The sequence below is a fragment of the Phyllobates terribilis genome, unplaced genomic scaffold, assembly GCF_046119375.1.
Source record: "Phyllobates terribilis strain yellow unplaced genomic scaffold, ASM4611937v1 Scaffold_5__5_contigs__length_657084704, whole genome shotgun sequence".
NCBI classification, from domain to species: Eukaryota; Metazoa; Chordata; class Amphibia; order Anura; family Dendrobatidae; genus Phyllobates; species Phyllobates terribilis.
In genome coordinates, this window is record NW_027362765.1 from 566,879,066 (window position 1) to 566,903,391 (window position 24,326).

General features: G+C 41.9%; 1 protein-coding gene across 4 annotated transcripts in view; it reads right to left on the reverse strand.

Moving 5' to 3' along the window:
- Positions 1–7,996: 7,996 nt before the first annotated feature.
- WAPL (WAPL cohesin release factor) overlaps positions 7,997–24,326 on the reverse strand; it is a 75,546-nt gene continuing 59,216 nt past the window's right edge. For all 4 annotated transcript variants that reach the window (XM_073685866.1, XM_073685864.1, XM_073685867.1 and 1 more), the window contains 5 exons: positions 22,107–22,259; positions 18,188–18,395; positions 17,580–17,668; positions 17,202–17,297; positions 7,997–15,362 (listed from right to left, as the gene is read on the reverse strand). In XM_073685866.1, the coding sequence (XP_073541967.1) occupies positions 15,297–15,362; positions 17,202–17,297; positions 17,580–17,668; positions 18,188–18,395; positions 22,107–22,259 (612 nt within the window). In that variant the 3' untranslated portion in view covers positions 7,997–15,296. The remainder of the gene's footprint in view (positions 15,363–17,201; positions 17,298–17,579; positions 17,669–18,187; positions 18,396–22,106; positions 22,260–24,326) is intronic.

Sequence of the window (24,326 nt, forward strand, 5' to 3'; positions counted from 1 at the left end):
CTCCTCTGGACAGATGTCTTCCTCCTCCATTGACTCCTCCTCATCCGCCTCACAAAGTGTACCCTGCCTAGGCCTTTGGGAGGAACCACGTTGCGCTGACTGCAGAGAAGCAGATGGCATTTGTGACTCCTCATTCTCCACCTCTTCCAAAACCTCCTCCCTTAGTGCTTGCAGTGTTTTTTCAAGCAGGCAGATAAGGGGGATAGTCTTGCCGACTAGTGCATCATCTGCACTCGCCATCCACGTGGAATAATCGAAGGCACGCAAAACGTGGCAAATGTCCTTCATAGAGGCCCACTCAGTGGTGGTGAAGTGTGAACGGCGCGCACTGCGACTTGTTTGCGCCTGCTGCAGCTGGTACTCCATTACTGCTGCCTGCTGCTCACACAACGTCTCCAACATATGTAACGTTGAATTCCACCTGGTGGGTAGGTCACATATGATGCGATGTTCCGGAAGACGTAATCGGCGCTGCAGAGACGCAATGCGCGATCTTGCATTGCTGGAACGCCGCAAGTGAGCGCACTCTATGCGGACCTTGTGAAGCAGTGCATCAAGATCCGGATAGTCCCTCAAAAAACTCTGCACGACCAAGTTGAGCACATGTGCCAGACATGGGATGTGAATGAGGTTGCCTAGGCCCAGAGCAGCCACCAGATTTCGGCAATTGTCACACACTACCATGCCTGGCTGGAGATTCGCTGGCACAAACCACACGTCACTCTGCTGCTTGATGGCATTCCAGAGCTCCTGCGCTGTGTGGCTTCGATTCCCCAAAGAAATTAATTTTAATACGGCCTGTTGACGTTTGGCCACGGCTGTGCTCATATCGGTCATCATAACAGGTAACCGTTCACGGGTCGATGTGGAGGTAGACCGTGACAGCTCCTGCAGCGCTGATTCAGAGGAACTGGAGTAAGAGGAGGAGTCAATGTGTACAGACTGGATTCCTGCAATCCTTGGAGTTGGCAGAACACGTACAGCGCCACTCTCAAGATCTGTACCTGGCTCCACAACATTTACCCAATGGGCAGTGAGGGAAAGGTATCGTCTCTGTCCCTGCTTACTGGTCCACGCATCGGTGGTCAGGTGGACCTTGCTACTGATGGCGTTTTGTAGCGCATGTTTAATTTTTCTCTCCACATGCTGTTGCAGGGCAGGGACGGCTTGCCTGCTGAAATAAAAGCGGCTGGGCACGTTGTATTGTGGGACTGCCAATGCCATAAAGTTACGGAAGGTGTCAGTCTCCACCAGCCTGAATGATAGCAATTCAAGGGCCAGTAGTTTAGCAATGCCAGCATTCAGAGCCTGTGCTCAGGGGTGGTTTGCCGAGTATGGGCGCCTTTTCTCCCATGCCTGTGCTAACGATGGCTGTAGACTGGCCTGGGAGTGTGAGGATGACACGGAAAGTGGTGCTGTGGGTGGAATTACACTGTGTTTCTGTACAACAGTGCCAGAGATTCTTCCTGGCGATCCTGTGAGGAAGCCGAACCAGCTGTGTGTGAGCTGGAGGAAGAGGCTACAACACGAGCTGAAGAGGTGGTAGGTGGCGCTGTAGGTTGGCCTAGGTCTTCAGTGTGTTTTTGTAACTCCACCACGTGCTTGGTCCGCACATGTTTCCACATATTTGTGGTATTGAGGTTGCTGACACTTTTCCCTCTTTTCACCTTCTGATTACACAGCTTGCATTTGACAAAGCAAATGTCATCTGCAACTGTCAAAAAAGGACCAGGCACTGCAAGTCTTGGGAGCACCCGCTTTGGATTTTGGAAGAGCCATGCTCCTAATGGGTGCTGAAGTGGAGGCTACAGGCAATCAAGTCTGCCCCCTCCCTCTCCCTCCTTTTTGGGCCATTCGGGGAATCTCTTCCTCAGAGCTGCTCCCACCACCTTCCTGTCCCTCACTCCATGATAGGTCAAGGACCTCATCATCTACACCACCCTCTTCAAACAACTGCCTCTCCGCGGTAGTCTCGACAGCACAGTACGCACCAGAAAGTGGCACCTGAGTCTCATCATCAGATGCGTACTGAGGTGTGCTGCTGACCATAGGCACTGGCCCACCCGCCTCTTCAGATTCAGAGAGACAAAACGGTTGCGCATCACTGCATACTACCTCTTCTTCAAATTCTCGAATTCTGCTTGGCTGGCCCCCTCTTTCCAAGCCAAGAGATTCAGAGAACAGTAGTAGAGATGGCTCCTGTCCAGGGCTCTCTGACTGCCTGGGCAATTTGGCAGGTGGTGAGGAGACAGATGGGTGCTCTTCAGTGCTCAGGACCTGAGAGGATCTGGAACTAATTGAAGTCGATGCGTTAGCTGCCATCCATCCGACAACGGCTTCAATTTGGTCCTCCCGCAGCAGTGGGGTATGGCTAGCTCCTACAAAGCTGCGCATAAAGGACTGTTCCCTGGTAAAACTGTGGGATGCTGAGTCACTGGTGCCCGCAGCAGGCACAGAATCCCCACGTCCTCTCCTTGCAGGCACAGAATCCTCACGTCCTCTCCCTGTAGAAACTCGACACCCACGCCCACGACCACATGCTTTACTCCCTGCCTTCTTCATCTTGGTAGACTGATAAAGATAGGCAGAAAAGTACTAAGGGCTTAGTGTGCTTATTCCTGAACAGCTGCTAACAGGTATAAGAAACACTAATTTTATAAAGTGCGGACTAGACTTTAATATGAGCTAATGAGCTAATGTGGCCTACACAACTGTAAAGTGGAGTGTTTGGTGAACTTTATTTAGTTTTTTTTGTCACAAAAAGACACTGGATGTGCCCAAAGATGTAATACCGATAGTATCACAAACTTTTTGTAGATATTACAATGTAGGAAGGTAACCTACAATGCAATAGATGAGGCTAAAAAAAATAGGCTAATACTAATCTGGCTGGGGCTGCAGGGCACAATGCTGCAGAAAGGCTCCTCTATCTACTCCTATATAGTGTGTTTGGAACCAATGTAGCTGAATACGGATGGAACCACCACACTAATAGGAGAAATCAGGAAAAATTTTCAATTAGCAAAAAAGGACAATGTATGAGGCAGTGACGCACGCTGAGCGCACTACAACCAGACGTGGCTGAAGCACACACTACAGCGTGAGCTGCACTCACACACACAGAGCTTGCAGACAGCGGTGAACAGTACAGATGCAGAGCACTGTGCACTAGCGCTGCAAGACAAAAAAAAATTCTCTATCTACTCCTATATAGTGTGTTTGGAACCAATTTAGCTGAATACGGATGGAACCACCACACTAATAGGAGATATCAGGAAAAATGATGAATTAGCAAAAAAGGACAATGTATGAGGCAGTGACACACACTGAGTGCACTACAACCAGACGTGGCTGAAGCACACACTACAGGGTGAGCTGCACTCACACACAGAGACCTTGCAGACAGCGGTGAACAGCACAGAGAACTGTGCACTAGCGCTGCAAGGCACAGCGATTTATAAAGTAGCTTGGGTAAAGCAGAATAGACCAAATCGGTAGCTAAAACTGTCCCTCAGAACAACAGCGTCCTATCCCTAACTGAATTCACAGCAGAGTGAGCTCTAAATGGCAGCGGCGGATTTTATAGTGCATCATGACATCATTTCAGCAGCCAATCACAGCCATGCCATTAGTTAAGATGCCTACATGACTAACAAGATGTGCCCACACTTCTTAGGATCCTCATTGGATGAATAAAATGAAACTGGCTCATTGCATTATGGGAACTTCCGATTCCGGTATACGATATTGCAAAAGTATCGGAATTAAGTATCAGAATTCCGATACTGCGAATATCGGCCGATACTCAATATTTCAGTATCGGAATGCTCAACACTACTTATTAGTCTTCTTTCAAGGAATGTTTTCACAGTTTTTGCTCTATGGCAGGATGCATTATAATCTTGAAAAATGATGTCATCATCCCCAAACATCCTTTCAATTGATGGGATAAGAAAACTGTCCAAAAATATCAATGTAAACTTGGGCATTTATTGAAGATGTAATGACAGCCATCTCCCCAGTGCCTTTACCTGACATGCAGCCCCATATCATCAATGAATGTGGAAATTTGCATGTTCTCTTAATGCAGATATCTTTATAAATCTCATTGGAACGGCACAAAACAAAAGTTCCAGCATCATCATCTTGCCCAATGCAGATTCGCGATTCATCACTGAATATGACTTTCATCCAGTCATCCACAGTCCACAATTGCTTTTCCTTAGCCCATTGTAACCTTGTTTTTTGATGTTTAGGTGTTAATGATGGCTTTTGTTTAGCTTTTCTGAATGTAAATCCCATTTCCTTTAGGCGGTTTCTTACAGTTCGGTCACAGATATTGACTCCAGTTTCCTCCCATTTGTTCCTCATTTGTTTTGTTGTGCATTTCCTGTTTTGGAGACATATCGCTTTAAGTTTCCGTTAAGTTTCAGATCTGGTACCTAAGGTAACATTGGGGGCTAGGGGACACCATTTCTCTTTTGTTAGATCATAGAGGAGAAAATTTAATTTTAAACCATACTTTTTTTTTTTTCTTAGGCAATCAAGTGACAGGAGAAAGTAAAAACAGGCCCTGATCATGTTCTCAAGGCTGTCAACTACCCCCAGTAGCTGAGACCCCAGAGATTTTCTGGCACTGAGGAATAAGTACCCTTAACTGCCGATAAAAGGCGTATCGGCGGTCGTTAAGGGGTTAAACTTAACCACCAGCATGTCGTCCCTACGTTGGGCTCTGCTCTCACCCTTTGAGCAGCAGCCCAATTAGCGTCCAAGGGAGGCCTCTCTGGTTTTTGTGCACAGTACCGCAGGCTGCAGTAGCTCTGGCAGAGAGTGATTTGAAGAGTGGGGATGCTGGTGTAAAAGTTATCTACGTAGAGGTGGTAACCTTTATCAAGCAGTGGGTGCAACAAATCCCATAAAATGTTTCCATTCCCTCCCACGACAGGGGGGCATTCAGGGGTTTCAATCCAGGTGTCCCTCCCTTCATAAACCCCAAATATGTGGGTGTGCCCCTGAGGTACTCTCACACAGCTTGTACATTTTAATTCTGTATCCGGCAGATATTGCTGGAATTTAAGTCTCACCTTAAAATGTATTAGGGACTCATCTGCACATAAGTCCCTTTGGGGAATGTATACGCAGCAATTTTGTTGCTGAAGTAACCAAAGACCAGCCGAATTTTGAAGTTGGTCAAAATTGGAGTTGTCTCAGGGTGGACACTATACATTATTGTTGTAATGCAAACATTTGTGGATGGTTTCAAAGCGTGTTCGGTGCATAGTCATGCGGAACACAGGAGTGTTGTATAACACATCAACACTCCAATAATGCCAAACTCCTGGTTTCTTCACTAATCCCATGTGAAGGGCAAGGCCCTAAAACTTCATTTCTACGGTGTCTACAGGGGTCCAATTAGCATATGACAAAGTGGGGTTTTGAGTAAGAAATTGTTGAGCACATAATTTATAAAACTTTGTCTGGGCCACTATGACATTTATAAAATCCTCAAAGAAAAATACTTTGAAAAAGTAGATTTCTGTGAGGCCGGCAGTGTCCAATAGAATTCCTGATTGGGCCACAAAATCAGGAAACTGATGATTTCCAGAAGGTGAAATCCATAGGTGGTCCCGAACAGTGGGTACTGGCTCATTTGCAGTCCTGGGGGCCTGGTGTGTGTAGGTTTGTCATCACTGGAGGAGGAGGAAAATTCTCTCCCTCACTGTCAGAGGCAAGGAAGGGTGTATTTGGATCCAGAGGGACATTTGATTTTTCACGAGTGTGTGGGTAAAGTAACCAAATTTTATTCAGAGGAGGTGTGCTGTAAACTATTGTAGTAGAAGAAAAAAAATAGAAGAAAAGAACCTAGAAGGAAAAAGATGAAAATAAAAAAAAAAATATAAAGATTTGGTAAAATTAAAGAAACTTACTAAATGGATGACAGTAAAAATTACTGAGCGACCGCAAATAAATTACGGTAATTGTAGTTCTATGCAGTAGAAAAAAAATTTTTCACTAAAATTCTGAAACTACAATTACTAAACGCACATCAGTTAAAAAAAAAAAAAAAAAAAAAAAAAAAAAATTTACAGAACACCCACAACTATGACGCCAATTCTGATTATATTTTAGTAAAAATACTGTAATACAAGCAAATTGCTACAGTATATTTTTACTTTGGGTTACACTGTCCCCAATCTACAGTAGCTCAACTAATCTAAACTATTTTTATTAGATTTTTTTCACTTTACTGTCTGACACTAATCCAGACTACACTTTAGTAATAAATACTATAGTATAAGCATATTACTACAGTACATTTTTACTGTCCATAATCAAGGTCTATCAACTTTTTGTTTTTTTTAACACTCAAAGAAAAAAAAAAAAAAAAGATCAATCAGTGATTTGTATCACTGATCAGTGCGCAGCGGCTGCAGGACGCACGCATGGAGGTGGTTTTCAAAGAGGAAAATAAATGGACAGGGGAAAAAAAAAAAAAAAGTCCAAAGCCAAAAGTGAGCAGGATGCCGATCAGTGATGTGCGTCACTGATCAGCAGCTGCAGGACGCATGCACCGAAGTGGTGCAAAGGGGGTTGTGCGATTGGAAAAATAGAGGAAAAAAAAAGTCGTGGCCAAAAGCGAGCACAGATGCCAATCAGTGATGTGCGTCATTGAACAGTAAAGGGGTGGTGGTAAAGAGGAGAGGGGAGAGAAAAGGATTGGGGTGGATTGTAAAAAAGCAGGTAACAGGTCAGGACTGTCTTTCTTTTCTTCAGGTCTTTAGTCAGCAGCACAGGCTAAAACAGTCAGTGGCACAAGGCCCCGCAGTACATAGCAGTGTATCGCAGTACACAACAAATCATAGTTCTCCCATGATGCCAGCCTGTACCGGAGCTTCCTATGAAGACAAACAGGGCAGTTACAAGGTCCTTCAACAGACCACCGGCAGCCACTTTAACACAACTGGTTCCCCTTGACCATCATTTAAAGGAACTGTCAGCACAGAATGACTGTTCAAACCAAGTAGAGTCGGTGGTTCACAGCCAGGTCAATCATTTATTTACACCTTCCCACCTGCTGTTTTCCATTCATCCCCACCATTCTCTGGCTCTATGAAGCCAGAACAAAGAGGGAAGGGTAGAGATTGAGGGAAAACAAGCAGGTGAGGTGGTGTATTTAAATGATTGGCCATACCTTTGTGCACTGAGCGCCTGTACTGCCTGCGTTTTAACAGTCATTCTGTGCTGACAGAGTCCCTTTAAATGTCGCTGTCCGAGATAGATGCAGCTACAGGCAGAGGCTGGCTATTCAGCAGTCAGTATCTACTGGTATGAAGCAGGCTCGGTGCTTGACCTATAACGGAAATTTACGTGACAGGTTGTTGAACAGTTAAAAATGGATTGTCCAATTCTGGACAACCCTTGCATAATCAATTCAGGGCCCCATAAAAAAATAATGTATATAGTCAACCTATTGCAGGGGTGCAGTTCCAGCGATGTTGGCACTGCTGTTCCCTGTAAGTGATGTGACATTGTTTTATCAAGTGACCGCTGATCGGCTGTAGTAAAGGCTGCAGCCAGACCGCAGCTGCCGATTCTTGTCAAGTGAATGCAGCAGGAATTGCCAGGTCAATCGCCGGGAACAGCAGCACCAACATTGCTGGAACTGCGCCCCGGCAGCAAGTTGAGTATACATGGTTTTTATTATCTATGGGGCCCCGATTTGATTATGAAGAGGTTGTCCAGATGGACACCTTCTGGGAAAAAAAACAAAAAAAAAAGAAACAACCAGGTTTAATTTGAATGTCATTGGTGTCATTGCAGTCTACGGCCTCATTGGGGGTGGGTGAGGTTGTCTAAACGCCATTAATATGGGATTCAGGCAGAACCCCCAAATGCACATAGAGCCCTAGAGGAGTAAAACAAAAACATTGTTGGTAAAGAAAAAGATTTGAAAAATAAGGCTGTGACAGTACAGACTTAAAATAATGACAACGAATTAAGTACTGAAAGTAGCAATTTTATTTGAGTTAAAATTATTTACAAAAAAACCCAAAGACATACTTCATGAAACTGGTACAAACTTGATTTTATTTTCCTGCCGTTGGCTTTTGCTCCAAAGATCACAGCTGAGAAATACTGTATAAAATAAAAATAGGATTGGATTCAGAAAAGTACTCTACCATTCTAGTCTCCAATGGCTTGTATTTACAGAAATATATACACCGGCAAAAAGAAAAAAAAATTGTTTAAAACTTTAATCAACTTGAAAGAAGGTTTCAACTACCCTTAAAGCAAAATCTTTCATGGGGATATTCAGGAAACCAAAGATTGGCGATTAACAAAATGGTTCACAGCTCAAACCTTCAAGTAAGAGACTGCAACTAGCATCAGCCAATGTGCCAGAGCACATCCTCAGAGTTGGGGCTCGGTCAGACGAGCGTATTATATGTGCGCCATGTGAAAATCGGATAGCACACCTACTGCATACCGATCAATAACTTTGAATAGGGCTGGTCAAATGACCGTACTTCTGAGGGAAATAAAGAATAAAAAAAAAAAGAAGAGGATCCCATATCGATCGTCTGTATGGAATCCAATTCTTAAGGATACATTGCAATTGTTAATATAGGAAACTTTATTTGGTCTTGTAATTTTTTTTTTTTAAATGTTGTTGTATAAAAACGGATGCCATAAATGAAACATACAGGAGGAATACGGACATGAAAAATGAAAATAGTCTTATGGATGAAAATCGGAGTGATTTTTCATACGTTCATCTGACCCCAGCCTTAAAGAAAAATGTAAAGTATAAACAACTGAGCAAGCGCAAAGTGAACAGACGTACTGCTGGATTGCTTAAAAGGAATCTGTCCGCAGGATCTCCCCTGATTATTTATATGCATACGCAGATCTTTCAAAGACAAGTCCAGCAATACTTACACACGGCCAGTCAGTTCCTTCATTACTGAGAAATCAGAGTTTGAATGATATGTAAATGAGGCTGAAGTGCTTTCATTGTCTGAAAGCTCTTCCCAAGCATCAATCACTTTGGCTCTATTCCCTGCCCAGCATGGTCTCCTCTGTTGTGTGACTTTCAGCAAAGGAGCGGTCAAGTCAAGCAGGAGGGGCAACTCTTTGGCCGGGAATAGAGCTGGAGTGACAGAGGTATGTGAAGAGCTTCCACAAACTGAAAGTGCTTCAGCCTCATTTACATCTCCTTTCAAACGCTGATTTCTCTGTAACAGAGGGATGCCCATATAAACAGTTTGGAGTGTGAAATCCTGCGGACAGATTCCCTTAATATAAGTGGGCCCTCTACCTGTTCAAAACAGTCATGTCAGGTGAACGTCTACACTAATAGCTTAGAATAGAATTTGTTTGGTCTGAATCAGAAGAAAAAAAGTCCTAATATATAAGAAAAACGTTTAAAACTCCTCTAACAATGATGCCGAGCGTTAAGTGGTTAATCGCAAAAAAAAGTCAACGTAGATGAAAATTGGTTCAATAAAACAAAAAAAAATGGTGAAAAGTTACAGGATTTTTAACCTACAGTTGAATAAATATTTCTCTTCGGTGTCAGACGTTATAGAATTAGATGAAGGAATGGCCATAAATAAAATTCAATGCCGAACGACATTCACATATTACATGCATTAAAATGGTATTTTGTTTCTGTATAGCTTGTGATAAAGGGGTTGTTTAGAAATGCATGGTTGCTCTCTGTAGGAAATCGCGCCACCTGTGACCATGGGGTGGATGAAGTGAATGGAGCGGAGCTACAAGACCTTGACAGAATGAAGCACTTTCTGAAAGTAACCAAGTTTTTCTAATCCAGGCATGACACCATTCTCACACAGGAGGAAAATGCCCAAAGAAACATCCACAAAATAAAGTCCCCATCAAATATAAAGTGAATTATTAGTTGTACTGATTTTTTTTAATGGGATTCTGCTTTGAGTGCTTCTGTTGAAGGATAACGATTGAAGAGATTGTCTGAGAGAAAAGAAAGTCAGCTTATTTTATCCAGAAATAGCACCACACATGTCCAAGGGCTAAGACTGGTACTGCAACCCAGCGTCTATCAAGTGGTCCAGGTGGAAGTGTACCTGCACAGAAACTATAGTAATGCAGAAGTTAGAGGGGCTTAGAGTAGGTTCAGAAAGGGCAAAGACAAATAATCAAGAACAAAAGAAATAAAAATTGAAAATCACCAAATCCCTGCTGCTCCAGTATAGGGAATAGGTGACGCGAGTATTGCCTTTCATTTTTAGATTACAAAAACTTGAACCTTTAGCAAAATAAAAAAATTACTTGCATATTTTTATTCGGAGTTCTTCCCTAAATGCCCTGTAAAAGAAGAACAAAGTATTGGATGGGATTTTGTAGATGGACAATTATTAATGTAAACCATCCATCTTTTACTTACAATGAAACAAATTACAGAATTTTACCCAGTAAGGCAACGTTCACATGTTCAGTATTTTACCTCAGTATTTGTAAGCCAAAACCAGGAGTGGGTAAAAATTGCAGAAGTGGTGACGTGTTTCTATTATACTTTTCTTCTGATTGTTCCTCTCCTGGTTTTGGCTTACAAATACTGATGTAAAATACTGATCAAATACTGAAAGTGTGAACGTGGTCGAATTGTCAAAAAAAACCAAAAGCGCAGATTATGTGTTTGCATCTTTTATAAAGTAGCTCCATTTGGGACATCTTGACACATTCAGGATTCTGTCAGGATTTCGGCTCAGATTCAGCACCCGAATCCAGACAGTCTTTTGATATTCCAGTTGATGCAAGCTAATGAGGTATTTTACCAAATTACAATAGGGCTAGTCTAAGCGCAGAACCGCTGGAATATCAGTAAGAAAAAAAATCTGAGTTTTAGACTGAGTTCTGTGCATATTTGAAAACTTTACTTGCCTATAGCAAAACTGACAAGTATGAATGAAGCCTAAAGGAACACACCAGAAAAAACCTCATACACCAAGTCATGCAGTGCCCTCTAGGAAGATACACCAAAGAAGCCATGCTACGCAGAGTAAGTGAAGCACGACTTTACGGTCACCATATTCAGGCTTTTCTTCACACCTCTGTCAAGGGGATCTGCAGTCACAAATACTAAAACCCTAATGGCCCCATTAAAGAGTCCAACAGAATGTTCTGGAATACAACAGAAAATGAACTTGACATAGCTGAACTGGTGCAATTTTATGCAGAAGCCATGATGCAAGAGTGAACATAGCTTGTAGATAAATATGTGCCAGAAAGAAGGCTTTTTTTTTGCAAACTGGTCCTCAGCGTTAATTTTGTAAGCAGCTTTGGAAAAATTAAAGCTGCGATTTGATGCTATAAGCAAGAAGCTCCTCAAATCTTGTTAAACTTGATAACTGAGACTCATACAACTGCTCCTTACTCTTCTATACAAGGAAATGGGATTTCTGGGCTGAACGGCAGATTACCAAATCTTGAGCACGTGTAAAATGCACACTGTCAGGATTCCACTGTTACCAGCTCAAGTGATCCTCATGTGACAGCAAGAATGCAATCTGCATACTAGTGGTCACGTGCTGACGTGCTTCTCATCCACTTCATTCAGTAGAACACCAAGAGTAGAACAAAGAAGCTAGTCTAGATGTCACATGAGAACCACTCAACTGGAGACTGAAATACTGACAGTGTGCACATCGCTAGCTGTCAGGATTCCGCAGTCTGTTGTCACAATTCCTGGAACTCCCCCATGCTAGTTGGCAGTCACATGAAAGCATGTATGCGATTTGTATACCTGCCATGTAGACTCGTTTAGCTTCTTTCAACAGAAGTGAATTGAGAGAAGCCAGATCTAGTCAGCATGTGACCGCAAATATACAAATTACATACATGCGCTCATGTGACCACCGACTAACATGGGGAACTGTGACTGCATGTGTACTACATGCAGTCTTAATTTGGTAGTCTGCAGTCAGAGTGACTGGAGAGTTAAAAATAAAGAGACTAGATGAAACCACTTAGAGACTTTCCAGGATTATTTTTTTATCGCCTATATCTTAGAAGAACAGAACTGAGCCGTGGTAATCTGCCCAGTCACTTGATGAACATTGACAGTGCTGCTTTGCTTTGCTGATCAATGTATATTTCCTAGTCCTTCCCAGTATATTAATTAAAGGCATATGCTAAGGATAAGCTAAGCTAAGCCATCATTTAAACCTGCCTTTAATGTCCATTTCAGCTGCCCAAAATGCCTGTAAGCAGTATGGTTCTTCAGGTCTGTGTGTTGCTTTATGATGGCGACCTGGAACAGGTCTTATTGTTTTTATGTTGTGATAAGAAGCTTACAAAAACAGGCTTTACAACATCTTTTATCAAGGTTGGCCAAAATAATGTTGGAACCTACAAACAAGATTCTAATACTTTAGGAGGAACACCGTATTTTTTGGACTACAAGATGCTATTTAACAAAAGTGTGCGTGACTCAGTCTGTAGGCAGCTTCTTATGATAGAGGAGAACGTGAACACAACGTCCTTCCCGATCATTAAAAGAACTATGCAGCAGTACAGTTACCTTTCCTTCAGCCCAATGCTGATCAGTCTGATTGGTGCAGGGCAGGAGAGAAAGCTACCTGAACCTGCACATCACTAAAGCTGCAAGATCTAGACTAGCCAAGGACATTGCTGGAAGGAGCGTAAAGATCTGATAGTGTATACACACGAGTGTACGCTGCAGAAGAGGTGTGCAATCGTGCGTGTGTATGGTGATGTATCAAAGCTGTGCGCGCGCAGGGTGTACATGTGCTAGTTAGCTGTAAAGCGATGCGTCTTCTCTGCAGCATGTGTACGAAACACAAATCTATGGCCGCTCTATTGTAGCCTAGTACATTAAAACTAGTTTCACTGACTCATTCACTCATCTTTAGAGAGCCTGTGAAATTTTAAATTGGAAGGAAAAAGGTTCCCCCCTCCCCCCCAATTTTCTGCAGTCTAAACCCTTCTTCTAGTAAGACACGTCCTATAGTCCGAATAATACGGTATGCAGCAATGTCCTCAATATATCAGGAGATCTGACCATGTATTTTAATATTCTGATCAACAGTTACCTGAGTGTCTGGCAGCAGCTTCTTTTTAAAATTAACGAAGAGAGGAGTCAAATATTTATGTTCATGATGAAAAGGGACTTGAAAAAAAGGCTATGGCAAACTCACTAGTGAAGAAATGCTAATAAGACTGGTCAATAGCAATATGTGCAAAGTTTAATTACCATACTAATACCATCAGAATTTAAGACTGTAGTGGGGAAAATAACCCCAATGAAGTTTCGTTTATGGAGAATAAAAAAAAAAAAGTAACCACAAAAAAAAATAGGTTTTGCCATCTTTTGCATGGTTGAATTATATTAAAGGCAAGATTCCTCAGAGTTCTGTGAATTAGGGACCATGGCTTTGGATGGAGCCAGAACTCAGTCTAGACCTGTTTATGTACAAATGGACAGAGCGAATACTTTTAAATAAAATGTGGGGGAAATTCCAACATGTATATAAAGCCACTCTTTGGAAATTTAGACTTGCCTTCTTGCATCTCCTTAAGTACGAGAAACATACAACCTTCATTTACTCTTTTTCTGTAAAGAGTACAATAATGGGCAAGAGTGCAATATCAGTGGATTCTAGAAATAGTCTCAAAATCAATATATCTTATTAACATTTTTCACATAAATATTGCTAAGAAACGCAACTAAAAATGAATTTTATACACTTGAATTACATTGCTTCTCTACCTTTTTTATGTTTTTTTTTAGACAAAAGGCAGAGATGCAGTTTGGCTGTTAACTATATGGCTTAAGTAAGTTCTCCTCATTACAGAGTCATCCCGCAGAGGACAGCTGTACCCCGGCAGAGTTTGGGAGTCATTCGTTATGTATACAGATCTACAACAGCAGAACATTCATCCAAGATGTTTAACCTCGCATACATGATCCTCACACCAAGTTATCAAAAAAACTCTCTTGCTTTGAGCTTGCAGGGACCTTTGCAAGTGGTGGCATGAATATGTCCGACACTTGGTTGCGTTTCATGTTGTAGAGTGCCTGTTTTCGCCTGTGGGCAAAACGTTTACGACATATAACAAAGGTGCGACAAACTTGTGCATTTCAGCACAACGTCTAAGAGTCTGAAAATGAATCAAAGACCCTTTTGCGCGGCTGAAGGCATTTTTTTCCTTGACACGCAAAGCTTTGCAGGTTATTGTGGCTGGTACAGAGGAACAAGGAAAAAAAATGCTCCCTGAAAGTAAAGTAAGGGCACATGCCTTTTCATTTATTAGTACAAGATGACACCTGAGATGGACCATCGGAAAATAGAAAAATAGATCCCGACTGAGTACATTTTGTACATCTGAGCCTGTGACAACAGCATATCCTGACTAGCGCTCTGGCACACTCCACTCAGCCTACCTTTGCCTTCTGGCCACCTACTATAAAATTTGGTGCTGCACGGCTTTAAAAATTGGACAACAGAACGGCTTTAAAGGTATCCAATAAATCTTAAATTAAGAATAAATTGGGTGCATGAGGGGGTTAAAGTGGATATATACAGAAAATACATTTCTGGAACAAAGTGTTATGATCGGAAGCATCTAGTACAAAAGAGTAAGCAAAATAGCCAAGAAACAAAATCTGTTAACAGTATCCTAAAAAGTTTTACATAACTCTTAATTTTGGAAGCATTGAAAGCCTATTACAAAGGAAAAACAGGAAAAACAAACAAAAAAGGAAAAAAAGAAAAAAAGGAAAAAAAAAGGAAAAGCAGCCTTCTGTCCAGAAATAAACTCAAGCGTTGCTTGGACTCACACCAGTTGAGATGGCATTGTACCTGGCTGGCATGTAATGCAGTACTTCCACAGTAAAACAGCAGTTGCACGATCAGCAGCAAATTATTCTTTGCATGTTTACATTTCTTCCTTTTAACTGGCCATAACCGAACTTATCCAGAGGAAATAAATAGAAAACCCCAGCATCATTCTGCACAGAACTCAAATACTGCGATGAGTAAAACAGTCAGGGTTTTATTCATCTGCAGAACCTCTGGCCCTTAGATTTCAAATCCGGCGTGTGTTCGGCTGCAACCTGGTTGAAGTGGCAAACTCAAGCTCAATAAGACGGCTAAAAGGGAGTCCCGTTTGCCTTTTCAATGTAAGTCGCACAGAAAATTGCGCTCAGTGCATCTTCATGGACTCTTATACATGACTTGTTCCTTTTGTAGAAGGAGTTTATCCAGCATTAATAAGTTTGTCAATGTAGATACCTAGCAGTGTTCCAAATACTCAATCACTCTGGAGATTGACTTCTGCCCTGTTGTTCCCACTGCACACTAGAAAACAAGAGAAAGGAAAAACTAAATTCGTACATTCAAAGTCAGAAATTGAAAGCATAAAGATTACTTGCATGAGAATGCATAGTGAGAGTATGACTCTAAGCATGCATTTCTGAATGGTACTCCAGGGACACGAGCTGATCTGGTGAGCTGACAACCCCACACACCTGCCGGCATGTGAGCAGGTATCGTGCACATCATACTGTAATGGATACGAACAATACCTGCTGACCATGCACACATCTCACAAGTGTGAGGGACAGTAATGACACGGCTCTTCCTGGACAATGCATGGTGGTGAACAAATCCTTTAAAAGGGGTTATTCAGGACATTTTTTTTTTTTTTTTCAACTACAGGCCTAAAAACTAACAGGTAGGTAGTTGCTAGTTAGGCAGTGGAGTGCCAGCTGTCAATCAGCATGATGTAGGCAGTGACACCCCATCAACAAAGTGGAAGAGATGCCACTGAATGCGGGCAGGAGCAGTCTGACGCCAGAGAACGGCGTAGGGTACAACTGGCAGGTAGAAACTACCTACCTGTTTTTGTTTTTACTATGGGCCTAAAAACGTAGTCCTGGATAAACCCTATGTTTTATTCGCTGTACTAAGCACACAAGCTCCATATGCGAAGTACTGCATACATACTGTATTTGGCATCTAAATTAGAGATTTCATTTTTTTTTCTAAGCTATTGATTGAACAACACTTAGACAAAGAAATTAATTCTAACTTTAAATTCTGAAAAAAAAGATGCGTTCTTGCAGCATTCCAAAAAGTGAAATTTTGCTCTTCATTTTAAGATCCCAGACACCCACCTCACAGTCTTGAAAGGGTTAATGTATGCTCAACTCTTGTGAAAGCGAAATTTTCAGGATCATTATTTTAAAACCAAAAGGATATAATGCTTGGGCTGTAGTCTATTGAATACGGTAATTACAATGATAAAGTCTAGGTTTAACGGGAGATTAAACTAAAGAAGCACTCTCGACAAAAATGTTATCCCATTAAACCTTTTCAAATTGGTCAGTAATGTAGTGCAGCAGTTCGTCAATAGTTACTGATCGCAGTCTTCCAGTTTTCAGCGATGCTCCGATCCTCTGCTGGGTCACGTGAGAGTTCCTCTCACTTGTTGGCTCATAGAGAGAGCTGTGTGGGGCAATGCTATTTCCAGCAATGCAAGTCTGTGAACACTCAAAACAAGGCTCCACAGACTTACATTGAGAAAACAACGTCAGGCACACGCATGTCTGATTTGAAGTCATGTAATTCAGAAAAGGACTGGAGCGGCGCTGTAAACGGATGAAGACTGATCGCCAAAACTCCCCAATCGTGTTCTTCACCTGTTTCCAGCTCTTATTATATCTGGCAGCGGCCTGATGTAAACATTTAAAAAAGCGGAACAGAATAGCTCCATACAATGTGTAGTGACCGCTACCAGGTACTGCAGATTAGCCCCTATTTTTTTTTACAGGAGTTCAGATTCTTATTTATTAAATAGGCGCTGATCTGCAGTACCCGGCAGCAGCCATTACACATTTAAGCAGATGTGCTGTTCAGCTCCATCTACTGTTTACATTCAGCTTCTGCAGGTTATAACATTTGATAGGTGGGGGAGCCGGTCTGATAGGTCAGCAATATGATATGTCATGTCAACCCCTTTGAAAGTATGTTGATGGGTGGAGAGGGTTTGATACTAATTTGGACTACAAAGGTGACTGGAATAATAGAAAAACTCAGATACAAGGATTATTAACCTACTTATAAACTAGCTGTACGTAGGCAATTGCCAATTTATTTATCAGGATGATCTGCTAAATTGGAAAATGTGTTACTTACTGTAAGATTCATGAAACTGAGAAACTTCTTCAGCATTTCAGTCATTATTGAGAAGTCTCCATCGGGTAAATGACTCCGCACAGTAGTCACGTTGATCTAGAAGATACCAATTGTTACAGAACTGCATCAGTATTGTGCTGAATACTAAACACCGTTTGTGAAGCAATGGATTATTTTCTAATTTATGGAGTCGGAGATGAAAGTTAGTGTAGTGAAGTGATCAAGTAAGACCTTGACAAGACCTGCGGTTCCCCTGATGGACTTTGATGTTCAAATTATTTTGCGGCCAAAAAAGAAGCAAATAGATAACATTCCTAGAGAACACAAGGTTATACCGTTACATGCAGAAAAAAGCTAGAAGTAGAATTATGCACTGACCGGACTTTCCTGACAGAGGCAGCCCAAAAGCAAAGCTGTGTAGGAGGCAACGATGCAATCTTCCATGTGCTTGCCTGCATGCTGGAGAGCTGCAAGTAAAACATACAAGTATTAGATTAAACTCAGAACCAATGATAGAAAACGTATATGGTTACATTTTCATCTAAAATTTTCAGTTACTATGAAGGTGATTTAAAAACTATTTCTGGTTAATGGGGTAAGATTATATTAAATGGGTATTCTCAAGTTAGGAAGTTTTCCGGGGACTAGGGTATAACTTGCTGGTCTCTGGTTCCATAAGAATATGCAACCTCCTGTCCCAATCAAATCTTCCTAGCGATGGTGTTGAGGCCAGTTGAGAATGGGGGACAACAGTGGCGGGATCCATAATAAAAGGTTGCACCTATCCAGTGGTTAGATCATAACTACACTAGATAGCCACTTAAATGATTCCTGCCTGCAACACAGATCCCATACAATCTACTTTTACAGTCTAGTAAGGATGTAAAACCTGGTTAGATGCAGGAGAGCGCAGATGTAACCCAAGAGTCAGCTGTGTATTACACCACTATATGCTCCATGACTATCTCCATATCAGTAGTCATTACCTTTATTAAGGTCAAGTTCTTCTTCCTCTTCTTCCTTCTTTGGAGGTTCTTCTGCATTTGGGCTCTTTTCTGCTGACACCCACTGGATCTCTCCTCCGGTTTCCTGCCACTCACCACTCTTGTCTTGCTGCGCTGTAGGAACTTCTTTGATCAGCTCATCGGTCTGACTTTCTGCCAACAGAGCCGCTTTCTCTCTCTCCAAGAAAAGCTTAATAAAGAGAATCATTACATTACATTGATTAGTTTGATTATTTTTTTTTTTTAAGTTTCAAACTACTAAATACTGCACAAAAAAAAAAGGAATGAAAAAATTCAAAACTATTTTGTGTTGACTCCTCTAGCTTTACTGTGCAAGAACATTGTGTACAGACTTCATTTTATTAGGTTATTTCTTTGAATATGCTGAAGTACTGGGACAAAATTGTTCTTTGTCAAAGTGGGTGTCTAATTAGTGATATTCTTGTAAAGTTGTAGTTATTTATTTATTTTTTTATTGCATGTTGGCCTAGGTTACTGGCCACCTCTACAGTCTGTGAGCGGTGGCATGTCCCCAAGGCAAGGAGCACAGCGCTTGGAAGCCTTTTAGTGTTGCTTGTAACCAGTCAGATAGCTGGATCCAGCCAATTCCAGAGTATGGGAGCTCCTGACATGCAATAAAGGCAAAGCAGCCTATGCCTACAGCACCGGAGGAGAGCACAGTTCAGGGCAGCAACAGGACTATGCCCCTGGTCCGCACTGTCAACTGGAGCTTTTTAAATGGATAGTACACAGACCCATAGAATCCGATTAGGACTGGCATTTCAATCTACCATTCTTACAGACTGGCATGCAGGACTAATATGCGGCCAACTCGTTAACCCCTTCGCCCTGTCACCTTCCAGACCAGGCCAAATTCTACAATTCTGACCAGTGGTAATAACTTTGGAACGCTCCCAGCGATTCGGAGACCGTTTTATCGTGACACATTGTACTTTATGCCAGTGGTAAATTTAGGTCGAATTTTTTTGCTTTTATTTGAAAAAAATAAAAAAATTGTGGAGCGCCAATTGACTTTTGAAGTGTAAAATTGTCTGAAACAGATTGCGAATGCCATGTCACATTTGAAGAGCTCTTGACATGCCAAAACAGCAGAAACCACCACAAAAAAACAGCAGAAACACATTTTGGAAACTACACCCCTAGATGCATTCCTCAAAAAGTATAGTGAGCATTTTTAACCCTCAGGAGATTCACAGAATTGTATAACATTGGGTTGAGTCACTGGAAAATTATTTTTCTACTAAAACGTTACTTTGGCCCCAAGTTTTCAATAGGGATAATAGAAGAAAATGGACCACAAAACATGTTACGCAATTTCTTCTGAGTACGCAGATACCCCACATGTGGTCGAAAACTACTTTTGAGGCACATTGCAACACTCAGAAGGAAAGAAGCGACGTATTATAATGCAGATTTCACGGTTATGGTTTGCGGGATTTGTATTTGGGAGTGCAGAATTTGCTGGATTTCTTTTGGGGGGCAAGGCGCCATAGCGTGTTTTTCAGAGCCTTTGAGCTACCAGTAACGTGGAAGCCCCCTATATTTCCATTGACGCATGATGGACATCAGTGGGGTCTTTTTTTGTGAATTGAGTTGACGCTTTTATTGGGACCATTTTACATAAGATTTTGGATCACATTCATCCTGTGCTCTACACTGAGCACTTACATCAGGTTTCCATCTACATCTCCGAATGACGTGATTCAGATGAAACCCCTGATGGATCCCCATTCACTATAATGAGGCAGCAGGGTTACTCTGGACTGTCAGGCCTCTGTTCAGCGTTGTCCTTTTCAGAGGTGCACAAAACTGTGGCTGAAGGCACTTTTATGCTTGCCTAGTAAGACGGGCACCACCGGATTACAGGACAGACGGCATCCACAGTGCTTCCATCTGCCTCATTATAGAGAATCTTCTGCCAGGGGTTCTGTCTGAATCACGTATTTCAGAGATTTACACGGAAACCCCGGTGTAAGCTCTCAGCGTAGTGGACAGGATAAACGTGAGCCGAGCCTTAATGAGCTTTCTGGGAGGCAGAATGAACAAATCAAAGCAGACGAAGATTTGACTTTATTTTTTTACGCCCTTCCTGGTACGGTATAAGTGATAAGACTTTATTCTTCGGGTCAGTGAGATTACAGCAATTGTTTGGCTGCTGTAACGCATTAAAAAAGTCGCTTTTTATTTTTGCAAAACACAGTTTCAACGTTACCATATATTGAGAGATATAATTTTTTTCTTTCTGCTGACAGTCATGTGAGGGCTTGTTTTTTGCGGGACAAGTTGACGTTTTTACTGGTACCATTTTCAGGCACATGACCACTTTCTATTCAGATTATTGGTAGGCAGAATGAACAAAAGACAGAAATTCAGGAATTGTTCTTTGTTTTTGATGTCGTTCATTGTATGGTAAAAGTGACAAGACAAATTTATTCTTCGGATCAGTACGACTATAGCGATACCACATTCATATAATTTTTTTAATGTTTTGCTTTTACACAATAAAAACTTGTAGAAAAAAGAATTAATTTTGCATTGCTTTATTCTGAGCACTATAGCTTTCTTATTTTTGCGCTGATGGAGCTGTATAGCGGCTTGTTTTTGTGGGAAAAGTGATAGCATTTTTGCTTACATTAGCCTTTTAGATTGCGTTTTATTTTTTTTTATTCAGCGGTATGATAAAAAAGAAAAGTTTTATGCCACTTTTTTTTTTTTTTTACGGTGTTCACCAAAGGGACAATTTTATTGGATGCAGCAATACCAAATGTGTACTTTGTTTATTTTTACATAAAAATATGTATTTATTGGATTAATATTTTTTTGGTCTTTTAAAATATTTTTTTTACAATTTTTAACATTTTTTTTTACTTACCTTGTCCTATGATGGAACATGAACTTTCCTTGCCCTGATCATCGATCTAATACTTTGCAATGCTTTTGCATTGCAGTATTTTAGATCAGTGCATTGCATAAAGGTAGAAAGCGTGTCAGCTCCCGCTCTGAGCACTAGCTTACAGGCCACCGTACCTGGGTGACCCCTCGGCCACCTTTCGGTCCGGGGTAACCATGGAGACCAATGGCACAACGCAATCATTATGCAGTCACTACTGACAGCGGCATCAATGGGGTCAAATGCCAGCGAACTGTGCTAGCACCAATTGTGGATGTTGCAGCAAAGTGTCAGCTCTCATATAGCGCTGAAACATTCTTTTGATTTGATTGTACCGGCGCTTGGAGAGAGCCCGCGCGACTGTACATGTACTGCAAAGGGGTTAAATGGTGCATGCCACTTATTTAATTTGCCGCATTATATTACTGGTGGGTGCCTCGCCAGAAAGGTTATTTTTTACATAATTTTTGAAGAATTTGGCGGATGGTCTCTGCTACTCCTCATTCGTGCTCCATATTGGTGGCTCTATTAAGGATTGGCATGAAAACACCAAAAGTCTCAATATTTTTGCAACTTTGCATAGTGTTTTTCAACAGAAATCTGGAGTAAAGACAGATGAATTGGGGCAGCGGAGTTTCACTGCTGCATACATACACACCTCAGTTTTAAAAACTGATTCATGTGTCCAGCCCGTGAGACTCAGAACATGTCATATTCTCATCCTTTCTGCAGGTCAGCCATTAATGTCTAAGGGGATCCTCAACACAGATGAAAACGGAAGACATGCATTGTACTTCATGGTTTCATCCATTATTCACTGATCCATTGCTAAGAGTCAATGAATAATTAGCTAAGACAGGTTTCCTGCTTCACTTTTTAAATACTGATGAGAAAAAACACAAATGCAAGAGAAAAAACAGATATGGATGTGTGAATGTAGCCAAGTGCCGATTTGGCCAAAAGCGGAGATGTAAAGTGAGCTGCTCTTACCTGAACCAATGCATGCACAGCATCAATGTGCCTGGTTTCGATGGTTAACTCTTCACCCTCTCCAGAATCATACGATTGTATGGTCTCCATATTAACAAGGCAGTGCCGGTTTCTAGCACTGTACTCCACTAAGTTGATTAATAAGCCCAAGCCCTGAAAATTAACAGGAAACAAAAAAAAGCAAAATTATAGGAATCTAAAACTTCTCATGAGTAAATAAATGCGGTTTTTGGATGATTTTACTACAAAGTATGCATTTTACGTGATAAACATAGTACAAGGAATGTTTACCCTCTCCTAATCTTGGATATACTGGTACATCCTAATTGGAAAGATGTTCACACAAATGGACGTACCAGCATGTACAGGTGCGGGAACAGGAGCTGTGCCCAGCACAAGTATGGCAGAAGCTTGGCTTAACATCCAAGCTCGTGCAGTATCAGCCAGGGCTGGTGCCAGCTAATATGAAAAGATGATTGTGCCAATACCTTACTTGTAAATCAAGATCTAGTTTTGAAGCAAAGTGCAAAGCTCAGAAGGGAAGAAGTGCCATATGATAGTGCAGATTTTACTGGTTTGCAGGTGCCATGTCAGATTGTGAGAACTCCTGAGGTGCCAGATAAGCAGAACACCCCCCATAAGTGACCTTATTTTACAAACTACACCTCTCAATGAATTCATCTAGGGGTGCAGTGATCATATTGACACCACAGATGTGTCACAAAATTTTATACCATTGGGCAGTGAAGAAAAAATAATTACATTTTTAACATAAAAATTTTGTTTACTTTTTCACACGGGGAAATGGGAAAATGCCACCAAAGTTTGTCCCACAATTTCTGCAGAACGTGGAAATACCCCATATGTGGCTGTACAGTACTGACAGGACTCGGTAGGGACAAGACGCCACTCGGAACGCAGATTTTCCTAGAACAGTTTGCGGACTCAATATACAGATGGGACCCGTAGAAGCACCACATAGGTGTGAAACGGCCGTCGCCCTCTTCCCCTCTCCCTGCACTGCTCACTCTCGCCTTGTAATGAACCTCTTTCTGGATTAGCAGTTTCTCTGGATTAAAGGACTTTTAATTGCAACAGGATCGGTGAGTTGCTGCCTCTCTCTCCTTCTCATTTGCTTGAATATTTGTCGGCTTTTGCACCACCGGGAAATTCCTGTTACAGCTGAGCCTACCAGCCAGCCACAATATTCTGGAGACTGGTGCCTATTAACCCCTTATTTCATATTCAATTGCAATGCTTTATAACTGTCAGTCCTGCACTGACACGAGCTTCTTAGACCATGATCTGAACGTGGTCTAACAAGCTTGCCGTAGCCTGGTGACCAGGATGCCATCATGATGACCTCGGGTCACCATAGCATCGATCAGGCCCTGTCAATGACATAATGGAGCCCCCTCATGATGCGATTGCAAATTTTAGGGGGTTAAACAGATGGGAGCAGTGCGGGCACCATTCCTGGCAGTGAGAGACGGGTGTCAGCTGTCATCTTTGCTGGATGGATATGGCTAAGGTCGTGAAGGAGTTAATGACCACCCGTACGTATTTTTACTGACCTGAGATATAAGAGAATAGCATCCCCAGACACATGACAATCCAGCCACCGGTCAGCTGTACACTACAGCTGACAACTTGCTGCAGCAGCCATGATCATTGCTGGCACCGACCATGGCCGTTTAACCCCTTAGATGCTGCTGTCCATAGTGACTCCCTCTTTAAACTCCATTGGCACATTGAGATTATGATCGTATGGTAATTAACAGCCAAATAACGGCCTTAGAGTCTCCTGCAGCCTTGTTCAGAAGTTAGCAACATTTAGGTGGTAAAAATACATTTTTTCATTCCTGTCACGTCACTTTGCAATAATTCCTGAAAAGCACGTGTTAATAATAATAATAATAATAATCTTTATTTTTATATAGCGCTAACATATTCCGCAGCGCTTTACAGACATTATCGTCGCTGTTCCCATCGGGGCTCACAATCTACATTCCCTATCAGTATGTCTTTGGAGTGTGGGAGGAAACCAGAGAACCTGGAGGAAACCCACGCAAACACGGGGAGAACATACAAACTCCTTGCAGATGTTGTCCTTGGTGGGATTTGAACCCAGGACCCCAGCGCTGCAAGGCTACAGTGCTAACCACTGAGCCACCGTGCTGCCCTGTTAATAAACTACCTGACAGCAGTTTTGAATATGTT